The 12,034-nt window shown below is 39.1% G+C and overlaps 2 protein-coding genes across 9 annotated transcripts in view; both read left to right on the top strand.

The window, feature by feature from the left end:
- The window catches only part of ATR (ATR serine/threonine kinase), a 91,122-nt gene extending 88,591 nt beyond the window's left edge, over positions 1-2,531 (top strand). For all 3 annotated transcript variants that reach the window (XM_025448740.3, XM_049099904.1, XM_035704687.2), the window contains 2 exons: positions 944-1,049; positions 2,168-2,531. In XM_025448740.3, coding sequence (XP_025304525.3) covers positions 944-1,049; positions 2,168-2,341 — 280 coding nt within the window. In that variant the 3' untranslated portion in view covers positions 2,342-2,531. The remainder of the gene's footprint in view (positions 1-943; positions 1,050-2,167) is intronic.
- Positions 2,532-3,854: 1,323 nt separating this feature from the next.
- The window catches only part of XRN1 (5'-3' exoribonuclease 1), a 102,982-nt gene continuing 94,802 nt past the window's right edge, over positions 3,855-12,034 (top strand). For 2 of the 6 annotated variants that reach the window (XM_025448797.3, XM_049099906.1), the window contains exon 1: positions 3,855-4,091. In XM_025448797.3, the coding sequence (XP_025304582.1) occupies positions 4,017-4,091 (75 nt within the window). In that variant the 5' untranslated portion in view covers positions 3,855-4,016. The remainder of the gene's footprint in view (positions 4,092-12,034) is intronic. The other 4 variants (XM_049099905.1, XM_025448792.3, XR_007405269.1 and 1 more) reach the window with 3 other exon arrangements.

Here is a 12,034-nt window from a genome sequence, read left to right as displayed (position 1 = left end):
AAGCAGGCTCCACGCAGGGAGCCCGACGTGGGATTTGATCCCGGGTCTCCAGGATCCTGGGTCTCCAGGATCACGCCCTGGGCCAAAGGCGGGTGCTAAACCGCTGAGCCACCCAGGCATCCCAAGAAGAAAATTTAAAAAGAAGAAATGAAATCATTAGATTTTGCACTGTAGAAAAATTACAGTTGCATACTAGACTAGAGGCCAGAAAACTAGTTAGAAGACTGTTGGAGTAACTCAAGAAAACATGATGTTGCATTGGATGAGGTAGTGACAGTAGAGATGAAAGTAAGTAGATTTTTTTTTTAATTTTTATTTATTTATGATAGTCACAGAGAGAGAAAGAGAGAGAGGCAGAGACACAGGCAGAGGGAGAAGCAGGCTCCATGCACCGGGAGCCCGATGTGGGATTCGATCCTGGGTCTTCAGGATCGCGCCCTGGGCCAAAGGCAGGCGCCAAATCGCTGCGCCACTCAGGGATCCCTTAAAGGGCTTTAGGAGGTAGAATTGAGTGTTAAAAGGAAGGAGAGGCAACGATGACACCTAGACTTTTGTTTAGGGCAAAGGAGTGAATGATGCTCTTCTAGTTTGGGTCATGAATTTTGGAAATACTGAATTTGAGGTGCCTGCAAGAAATCTGAATGGATTTTTCCATAGGTAGCTGTATTTGAAGTTCACAGTATGCATTTAGAAATGGCACACAGAACTCACCTTACTCTACTGTCCAAGAACACCTCAGACCGCCCCCCCATCTTCCCTCTACTCTTTCCTTTCAACCCCCTCCAAAACAGTAAGTTCACATATCTTACTGACAGAGTACTAATGCATGTTATAAGAATATTGCCATTATTTTCTCATTCTTCACTTATTTTTCACCTAAGTGTTGACTATAGTGACACTTCTTTTTAGAGATGTCATATTATTATATTTGTTTACATTTTAGTGTCTTAAAAACTTTTCTACATGATCCTCTTGTGGAATGGAGTAAACCAGTGAAAGGACACTCCAAAGCACCACTGAATGAAACTGGGGAGGTTGTCAATGAAAAGGTTAGTAGTTCTTTTTTTTTTTTTTTTTTAGGTTAGTAGTTCTTTAAAAAAAAAGGTTAGTAGAAATGTAGCTTGATACGAGCCCTCATCGCATGTCTCTATCAATGAGAATTGATTCTAAATACTGTCAGTGACTGGCTATTGAATCCTCTGAAATCTAGCTCTTTATTTTATTTTTTTAGAGAGAGGGGGGAAGCGGCAGAGGGAGAGGGAGACAGAGAATCTTAAGCTCCACACCTAGCACTGAGCCTCATGTGGAGCTTGATTTCACAACCCTGAGATCATGACTTGAGCCAAAATCAATAATCAGGACACTTAACTGGTGGAGCTAACCCAGTTGTCCCTAAAATCCAGTCCCTAAAATCTAGTTCTTTAGTATAAAAATGCCAGTGAGTTTTCTTTATTGTCATTACTAATGTTAACATTATTATAATTTGTGTAATGAAGTTCAAGACATACTTGTTTAACTGTAGCCAGTTTACAATTTTGAGATATAGTGGGAAAAAGTTGAACACAGATTGCCTGAACTTACAAAGTAGCAGTCTCAACTTTAATACGTAGCAATTCACTCCTTACTAATATTAGTTGAAGTCTCAAAGTTTGCAGATAATCGTTTTTATTAAGTGAGAATATATTGAAGATTGTTATTCTAATAACATCAGTCTCACTTTGCATTTTGATAAGCTTTCTATTGAGAGAAATGTGTACCATTCCAAGTAGCTTAGAACTCCATTTGCACATAGTAACATAAGCTTAATATTAGGCATTCAGAGTATTGTTGCTATTATTAGAATATTCATTCAAATGTTGAAGTCCTAACATTTTCCGGGTAAATTTTTTCCAGAATTGTAATGTGGAAGAGATTCCCTGGTATTTCATAGTCCAGAAAAAATGTCCTTGCAGTTGATGTTAAATCAACATTGCAAGCTTCAAAATCAGTATCTCAATTTTGTTTCATTTCTTCTGTTTTGTCTGTATTTGCTCCTAAAAGGGGAGTAATGATTTGTAAAATGACATAAACATTGGTCAAATACCAGAAAAAGTAGTAATTTCAAATTATCAACATGCAGGGGTTATTGGGTTCTTAGCACTTATGATTTTCAATTTCTTCTTACTAGGCCAAGACCCATGTTCTTGACATCGAGCAGCGACTGCAAGGTGTAATCAAGACCCGAAATAGAGTGACAGGGCTGCCATTATCTATTGAAGGACATGTACATTACCTTATACAAGAAGCTACTGATGAAAACTTACTGTGTCAAATGTACCTTGGTTGGACTCCATATATGTGAAATGAAATTACATCAAAGGATATGCTAATATCTAAAATTAGTGCATTTGGTGTTAACTGTGATTGTATATTCAATTCCAAAGTACAGTATACATTTATGTTCTCAGAGCAACTGGTATTAACTCCCTTATTGTTAATAATATTTAAAATAATATATGTTGTTAAGAAATAAATTTTCTTTTTTAAAAAAATTTATTTATTTATTTGAGGAGAGAGAGCGAGAGCACACAAGTCGGGGAAAGGGGCAAAGGGAGACGGAGAAGCAGACTCGCCACTGAGCAGGGAGGTAGCTCTACTTGGGGCTCCATCCCAGGATCTCCGGATCATGATTTAAGGCCAAGGCAGACATTTAACTGAGTCCCTCAGGCCCCCTAAACTGCTTTCTTTCTTTTTTTTTTTTTTCTAAACTGCTTTCTTAAATATATATTGTTTATTATAACTGGGGAAATGGAACATCTAATGTTTTTATGCTCTAAAAAGATGTATTTGCAAGAAACAAGCCTAATTTCATTTTATAACTTTTATTAATTTTCTTTGAAGTTCAAGCTAGCAAAAGGATTAATTTAAGCAACAAAAAATTATATTGAATAAATGCTGTGGGCAAAGCACTATGCTAGACTCGTGCACAGAGCTACTACCTCTCCTGCCCTCTAGGAACTTACAGTCTAGTCTAAAAAAAACAGATATAAGTGGAAAGCACACATCAAGTTCACTTCATAAAACTTTTTGAATGGCTAAAATGTAATAGGAAAAAACATAAACCAAGGAATATGAATATGAAAACTCAATGTAATTTTAAAGGTGCTGTCATACTGAGAGTTTGCCAGAATACAGAATCTAGTAGTCTTAGAAGACACTTAAAATTTTATAAGATTTTAAAATTAAGGATTTTAATGTTCATTTTTTGTAAATTTTCTTGCAGATGACTTAAAATAATTCACAGTATTTACAAAGTAATGAGGTTATTACATTTGTAAATACAAATGTTATTAAATTTTACCTAAGTTCGCTTAAGAGAATTACGCTTTTTTGTACGGTATAGTGTGATGGGGGAAAACAAGAAAAACCAAGAGCCATGTATATGAAAAGTGTATCATTTCCTGTGGAGCTTAATGTTGAGTTTAGGAAGCTGAGCGGGGGTGGAGAGGAGTTAGGACATTTTTTTTTTTTCAACAAGTAATTTGGAATAAAACGTTTTTAAAAGAAGCTTTGTTGTAGGGTTATATTCCTGGGCGGGGGGGGGGGGGAGCCTCCCCCTCTCCAAACAAAATAAACTAAACCAAATAAATCACCAGATCTTTCCAAATTTGTGTTGAAAAATACTGAGATTGGTAATCGTAGGACACAGAAGCAGTCAGGAAGAAACCAGCGTTCCCACACTCGTGCAGCCGACTCACGAGGCGTTCACAGCACTCCCACGCCTACTCACAAAGCCCAGCTCTGTCAGCCGACCCGCCGCCGCGCTTGGACGTAACCACCGAGCGAGCGCCGGGATTAGAGCCCCGCCCCGGCGGTGCGGCCTCCAGCCGGCCGCTCTAGGCCCGGCGAGCGCTCTCTATGGTCGGGCGGGCGGTGTGTTGTCATCCGCGGAGCGACGGCCGGAGGCGGCGGCGTAGGCCCCGGCGGGGCGTTTGGTTTCGGTTTGGCCCTGACTGGAATTAGCGTTGACGGTCGAAATGGGAGTCCCCAAGTTTTACCGATGGATCTCGGAGCGGTATCCCTGCCTCAGTGAAGTGGTGAAAGAGCATCAGGTGGGTGAGCGCGGGGCCAGCGGCTCGGGGGCCGAGGACCCGGGGCCCCGCAGCCCTCCCTCCACCCTGGGACGGGGCTCCACAGCCTCCTCTCTGCCCGCCGTCTGCGGGGTGACCGGCGGCCGGAGGGCGGGGGAAGGTTTGAGGAGAGCCGGGTGATCTGAATGAGGGCGACGGCGTGGGTTTGGTTTGTGCGCAGAGGCGCGGGGATGGCGGCCGTTCTGACAGCTCCGCTGCGGCTCGGGGCCTTCCGGGGTCCTGAAACCGAGTCCTGCGGCGGCCGCTTCCGTGAAGTCTCCGCTCCCCTGCCCGGGGAGCCGCGTCCTCCCCAGAGAGGCGGCGGCGCCGGAGCGGGCGCTCGGAGTCCCCTCCCCCCGGCTCCCGGGAAGCGGCCGGTCCACGTACAAACGGTGATGAGCGCCTCCGCAGTCGAGTCACCTTGTTTACTTTCCCTCCTCGGGACCTGCATCCCGCTCCACCTCCAGCGCCGAGAGTGTTTGACACGGCCGATGGTTCACATTCATGGTACCTTTTGTTACTCATTTTCGATTATCCCAGAGGTCGGACGAATCCCGCTTTCCAAAAGAAGCAGAAATACACTTGGACGGGCAGGGGCAGTTATCTGGAGGCTTCAGTGTGCGAGTGTGCTTGTGTGCGTGTGTGTGCGTGTGCATGTGCACGGGAGAGGGAGGAAGAAAAAGAGAAATGGATTGCTAGAGCACTAACACTAATAATAATAATACCTGGTGTGTAATCCGGGATGTGATAATATTCCAATGCAAGGATTCCAAAAATGTTTATATATTGGAACTGTGGAAAGAAATAACAAGCAGTTCTCTATTAGGTAAACTAGACTTTGGGTGATAACGTTAGTGTTTGTCACGTTGAATGATTTTGGTAGGTAGATCTCTAGTCCATTTTACATTTTGCAGGGCAAAAAAAGTTGTGATATTTGTATAGCCAATGAATCCGTTGTTTTTTTTGTTTTGTTTTGTTTTGTTTTGTTTTTAATGAATCCGTTGTGATGGGTAACATTTTATTGGTCAGGGGAAATAATCTAGCCAACACCATCATGCTGTTTTTTAAATTATGGTTTAATCTTTTAAAAAGTACAGTGAGCAGTGAAGATAGGGTTAAACTTCCAGAAGGGATACTTTGTTGTTGGATCCCAATCAGATTCGGTAAATGAAGAAAAGCTTACCAAAAATTCCAGAACAGTAGATTATTTTTCATTTATTTGAGTCAGATTTAGGAAGATATTTCTTCCCAGAGAAGAGAGTAAAAAAAATAAATAAATAAATAAAAATAAAAATGAAAAAAAGGTTACTACTACATTGCAGAAATAGACATCAGCTTTGGGTTTGCCTAGGTCATTCATTCAACAAAAGTCTGAGTACCTGCCATGTATCAGTCACTTTATCTCCAAAGAGGAAAAAATGTGATTGTTATTTGGAATGGCTTGATAACATAATATTTGTTCATTGATATTTTTACTCTGTACTCTTCAGTGCAGAATTTGGTTGGATGAAACTGTCCTGGCTTCTCACCATCCTGAGGAGGTTTTTTGTTTTGTTTTGGTTTACTGAAGAACAAAAATAGCCTCTTTAAGGCAAAAGGGATAGGTTTAAAACTTGGCTTATCAAAGTGCTGTCCTTCAAAAATATTTGATTCATGTGTTTAACAACAACAGCAAAGAAAGCAAATGTCATAAAGGGTTACCAGCTACTCTCTTGAGCAGTATTTAAAAGCTAGTAAGCCAAAGTAAGTCACAGTGATTTATTTTTTTAATTTATTTATTTATTTATTTGGCAGAGAGACAAAATCAGAGAGCACAAGCAAGGGGAATGGCAGAGGGAGAAGGAAAAGTTAGCTTACCCGCAGAGCAGGGAACCCGACACGGTGCTCCATCCCTGGACCCTATATCATGACCCCAGCTGAAGGCAGACACCCAACCAGCCGAACCACCCAACCACCCCAGTCACAGTGATTTAAAAACTAGTCCTAGAAGGAAGGGATTGGAGGAAGAATAGGTTGTGGGAAGATGGTGGTGGTAAAGACAACAGCATTGTTTTTTGGTCTTTCTGAATCCTCACATAAAAACAGAGCAACTAGATAGCAAAGTTTGAAATCCAAAGAACATTTATGACAAAACCATGTAACACTGTATCCCTGTGAATCCCCAAATACAAGTAGGTGGGGACAAACTACCAATAGCCTCTAGACCCAGTTGGTGTTGGCATCCCTGCAAGAGGAAAAAGGAAGCAATGGGGCAATATCTGATGGACCTGAGAACAGGATAACTGCAGATTATTCACAAAAAGACTGTAGGCCAATTATATAGCAGTATATGTAAGTAAGGGGCTTTAAAGGGCAAGAATAGTCAGCCTCCTATGAATTCTCATAAGTGACTTGCCAAGACATTGTTCTGAGATAGATATAGTAAAGGATAAAACAGATATGCTCCCTATTCAAGAGCAATGGAAATGTTAGCTTGTGTTTCCTTCTGTACAATCTGTAGCAAAATGCATAGAAGATTGGCTTTAAAAGTGCAGGCACTGGTGTAACCATGTGAATGGACTTAACACTGTTGAACTGTACACTTAAAAATGGTCAAGATGGCAAATTTTGTTATGTATATTTTACCACTGTGGTAAAATGCAGGCATCAGAGTACGCATTATGAAAAGGTACAATATCGCTCCAAGGAGGCCAGAATTGTTCAGAGGGTGGAGGGTTACATATTAAAGTGCCACAGTGCATAAACAGACAGTTTAGCTGTGGTAATAAAATTCCATTGGAGTAAGAAAAAAACAAATCTGAAGAGCTACCTGCAAGAGGGACAATAATGACAGAAGGTTAAGAAATACTGCTCCACAGCAGTTCTGCTTGGTTTCCAGTTTAGCTCCAACACTTACCTTACTAGCTATTGGTGAGTAACTTAATCATTTTGTGACTCAATTTTCTCAGCTACAAAATGGAGATAATAATTCTAGGATTGCTATGCTTAAGTAAGTGAATGCACATACAGTTGGCTTTGAAAAATTAGGAGCACCGACCTCCCACACAGTCAAAAATCCAAGTATAACTTTGACTCCCCCAAAACTTAACTGCTATTACTAGTGTTGACTGGAAGCCTTACTGATAAGATAAACATCTAATTAACACATATTTTGTATGTTATATGTATTGTATATTGTATTCTTACAATAAAGTAAGCTAGAGAAAAGAAAATATTAAGAAAATTATAGGAAAATACATTGACAGTACCGTATTGTATTTATTGAAAAAAATCCACATGTAAGTGGACCCATGCAGTTCAAACCTATGTTCAAGGGTCAACTGTAAAGCATTTAAATCTGTATAGTTTATGGCAAGTGCTTAACAGATCTTAGCTGTTATTATATTATTATTGTTATTATTATTATATTTTGAGAGAGAGACAGTACTTGTAAGCAAGCTAGGGGAAAGGGGGAGAGAGAGAGAGAATGGGAAGCAGGCTCCATGCCTCCCGCATGGAGCAGGGCTAGATCTCACAACCCTGAGATCCTGACCTGAGCTGAAATCAAGACTTGGATGCTTAACTGACTGAGCCACCCAGGCACCCCAGATCTTAACTATTACAATAGTGCTGTACTAGATTGTAATCACAAAGAGAACTGCATATACTCTAAGAGTTTGTAATCTTAGTTGTATGACCTTTGTTTTACAAAGGCCAAGTTTTCATCAGATATATATGTTCCTCATTACAATATCATCTCTACTTTTGTGGTACATAATAGGTCTTCAGTGAATAGTTATTGAGTGAAGGAATTTATTAACCATAGCATATTATTATAACATATAAAGAATCATAGTATGTAAAAACATTGCATATAAAAATATGCATAGTATATGTAGTATGCTTTAAAGCATGCTTGTTAAGGGGGTGCCTGGATGATTCACTTGGTTAAGTGTCCAACTCTTGATTTCAACTCAGGTCATGATCTCAAGGTTGTGAGAGTGAGCTCTGTGCTGGGCATGGAGCCTGTTTAAGATTCTCTCTCTCCCTCTACCCCTCTAAAATAAAATAAATAAAACATGCATGTTAAAAAATGAATTGAAGCAATAAAATCTTGGGATTCAGATAAATAGGATTAAAGGACTGTGACAGGGATCCCTGGGTGGCGCAGCAGTTTGGCGCCTGCCTTTGGCCTAGGGCGCGATCCTGGACACCCGGGATCGAATCCCACGTCAGGCTCCCGGTGCATGGAGCCTGCTTCTCCCTCTGCCTGTGTCTCTGCCTCTCTCTCTCTCTGTGTGTGACTATCATAAATAAATAAAAATTTTAAAAAAAAAGGACTGTGACAAAAGAATTGGTCACAGCTCTCTTAAACAGTCAAATATATATTGTCTTTTTGAAAAAGACATTTTGCAGCCACACTAAGTAGGATACAAAGTTACACTAACAAAAAGAAACTACTGTTTTGAGAAAATTAGATACTAAAATGTTAATACTTAACCACAATTTAAAGCAGTGAGAATGCAGATTCAAAGTGTTAAAGCCTGCATGTGCTTTCACATTCAGTAAAGGGAGAGCTTAACTTTTTATTGATTATTAAATATTTTTATTTGCAACTTTGTGTCAGATAGTGTGCCAAGAGTTCTAAACATGACCAGATACTTAAGTGTAATAATGTCGGTCCTTTTCTGCTAAATCAGAGACTTTACTTTTGAGGAACTCACAGTTTAGCAGGAAAAGACAGACATTACACTTAAGCATCCAACAAAAATATATAGAGCATGTAATATATGTACCTGGCATTCTTGTATACCTTGGGAACACAAAAACAGGATATGACATAGAGAAAAGAGCATTATGTCCCCTTGGGTAAGTACAGAAAAACTTCTAGACAAAGATACCTGAGCTGGGTCTTGAAAGCTGAGTCAAAATCTGCAAGATCAGTGGAAGAAAAAGCATAAAGGAAAGAAAAGCATTTCAGGAAGTAGTAGCAGTGTCTGTAGAGTCACAGAGGTTTGGAGCAGCCCAGCACATTTAGGGCTCTCAAAGTAATGTACTGTCTGTAGTTAGCTTGTAGACTATATGTTGTTAAAGGAAAGAATATGGAATTGATGGGAGAGGTAACAGCCAAATCATACAGAACCTTTTATGGCATTAAGGGTTTATAGTATCATACAGCTTTAAGTATAGAAGCAACATGATCAGATTATGTATTAGAAAAATGGCTAACTGGGCAGCCTGGGTGGCTCAGAGGTTTGGCGCCGCCTTCGGCCCAGGGCGTGAACCTGGAGACCTGGGATCGAGTCCCACGTCGGGCTCCCTGCATGGAGCCTTCCCTCTGCTTGTGTCTCTGCCTCTCTCTCATAAATAAATAAAATCTTTAAAAAAAAGAAAAAAGAAAAGAAAAGAAAAAAGAAAAGAAAAGAAAAGAAAAATGGCTAAGATGTGGTGGGAGAGAAAATGAAGCAAGCAGTCTAGTTGGAAAACTGAGGGCTTGAACTCAGGCAGGAAATCTGGGGATTGGAGAAAATAATGAGATTGACTAGCACAATGGGAATGGTTAGGAGGGTAAGATTCTAGAGACATTTTGGAAGTTAAATTAAAAAAAAAAAAACCTAAGTGAGTAATTAGATACGGAGATTGAGGACAGGTAAAAATATAAAATAACATCAGAATTTCTAATTTACAGAGGTCATAACTCAGTATTATGTATTTAGGGTCCCCCCCCCATTTTTATGTAAATCCCAGTTAGTTAACAGTGTAATAGTAGCTTCAGGTGTAGAGTTTAGTGATTTGTCACTTACGTTCAACACCTGGTGCTCATCCTAACCTTGCTGTCCTTAATCCCCTTCCCCTATTGAACCAACACCCCCGCCCCGCGCATGTCCCCTCTAGCAATCCTGCGTTTGTTATCTATAGTTAAAAGTCTCTTTCTCGGTTTGTCTCTCTCCTTTTTTGTTTTGTTTTGTTTTGTTTTTCCCCCAATAATATGTATTTGTGAAGGAGCAAGATTCTATTGAATGTTCTCATTTTCTTCACTGAATTAGACAGTGGTTATTCAGTCATTCTGTATTTTACTTACTAATCTGAAACCTAAGAGAATTTTAAAAATTTCTCTTCTAAAAGGACAATTACAGGTTTTTTTCAGATTATAAAGGTATGTGCTCATTGTGTAAAAATTAATATAACCCAGAAAGATGTAAAAGTTGTTATATTGTCCAAAGGAAAATAAGAAACAACTGAAATTTCATCATTGAGAGTTAACCAGTAACATCTTGTTTCCATGTACTCTTGACCTTTATATGCAGATACACATGTAGATATTTTCTATAAATGGGATAATATGACTGCTGTTTTATAGTCTGCTTTTATCATTTGACCATTTGTATTATACACAATATCTACTGTCAAATAAGAATGTATATCATAATTTGTAATAGCTATGTAGTATTCCATTGTGTAGATGTACCATCATCAGTTTTCTATTCTTAGGCTTTTTTTTTTTTTAAGATTCTATTTATTTATTCATGAGAGACACAGAGAGAAAGAGAGGCAGAGATATAGGCAGAAGGAGAAGCAGGCTCCCCGCAGGAAGTCCAATGTGGGACTTGATCCCAGGACGACGACCCAAGCCAAAGGCAGACACTCTACCACTGAGCCACCCAGGCGTCCCTTATTAGGCATTTTTATTTCATTTTTTACCTTTTCTAAACAGTACTTCCATTAATATTCTTGTGTTTATATGTCCACATTTCTGATTATTTCTCAGAATAAGTTTCCTGCAGTAGAAATCCTGGTCAGAGATGTACATGCTTCAAATTTTGACATATATTTTCATATTAGTTACACCAGTTTATAGTCCCATCACACTACTGGGAGTGAATGCCATCTCTCTCTTTTCTAGCTCTGGGATTTTCCTCTTCTGTAAATAGGGAATCTAAATATTTCTCTTTAAAGTTATCATAATTTAGTGAAATAATGAATAATAAATGTTTGGCCCAATGTTTGGTACTTAACGAGTGCTTAGTAAATGCCGACTGTTACTTTTAATGATATATGAAATATCCATTTCCCCAAAACCTTGCCAATAACTGGGTAACATCATTTTTTTTAATCTTTGCTAACATGAGGGGGGAAATGATATATTATTTTAATTTGAAATTTGAGCATGTTGAACTTTTTTTCATATGCTTATCAGACTTTTGTCTCTTTTGAGTCGCTGTGCATTTTCCATGCTTTAAAAATTTGCTCTTTTTCTTATTTTTGAGGATTTTATGTATATTGAGAATGTTGACTTTATTTCTAATTTGCAAGTATTTCCCTGCATTTTGTCATTTTCAGTTAAACCTGTTTTTAGCACTTTTTTTTTGACCCTACAGATGTAAAAAATAGATTGCCAACTTCATCATTTGTTTGGTTTGTGCAAAGGCTTTCCCCACCCTAAAAGTACTAAAATATTTGTATATAACGTTTTTACTTATATTTCTCACTTAAAAAATTTTTTTTTTTTTTATGATAGTCACAGAGAGAGAGAGTGAGGCAGAGACACAGGCAGAGGGAGAAGCAGGCTCCATGCACCGGGAGCCCGATGTGGGACTCGATCCCGGAGACCCGGGATCGCGCCCTGGGCCAAAGGCAGGCGCCAAACCGCTGCGCCACCCAGGGATCCCTCTCACTTTAAAATTTTTAATCTCTTTCTGGAATTTATTGTGTTATAAGACGAGATACAGTTGTGTTTTATTTCCAAATAGTTAACTAGGTACCACATCCCCTTCTTTTACTGGTTTGAAATGCCTCTTATATATACATATGGACTACTTATAAAATCTTTTATTTAAGCCTTTATAATTTTTAATCATATAAAGCAGATTTCCTTTATTTACTTTTCTTTTTTATATTCTTTCTTGCATATTTATTGTCCTAGGGAAACTGTAAAGTGCTCACCT

Source organism: Canis lupus, chromosome 23 (genome assembly GCF_003254725.2).
Source record: "Canis lupus dingo isolate Sandy chromosome 23, ASM325472v2, whole genome shotgun sequence".
In the NCBI taxonomy this organism is placed as follows: domain Eukaryota; kingdom Metazoa; phylum Chordata; class Mammalia; order Carnivora; family Canidae; genus Canis; species Canis lupus.
Note: the sequence above shows the minus strand (reverse complement) of the source record. Positions and strands in the feature narration are given on the sequence as shown.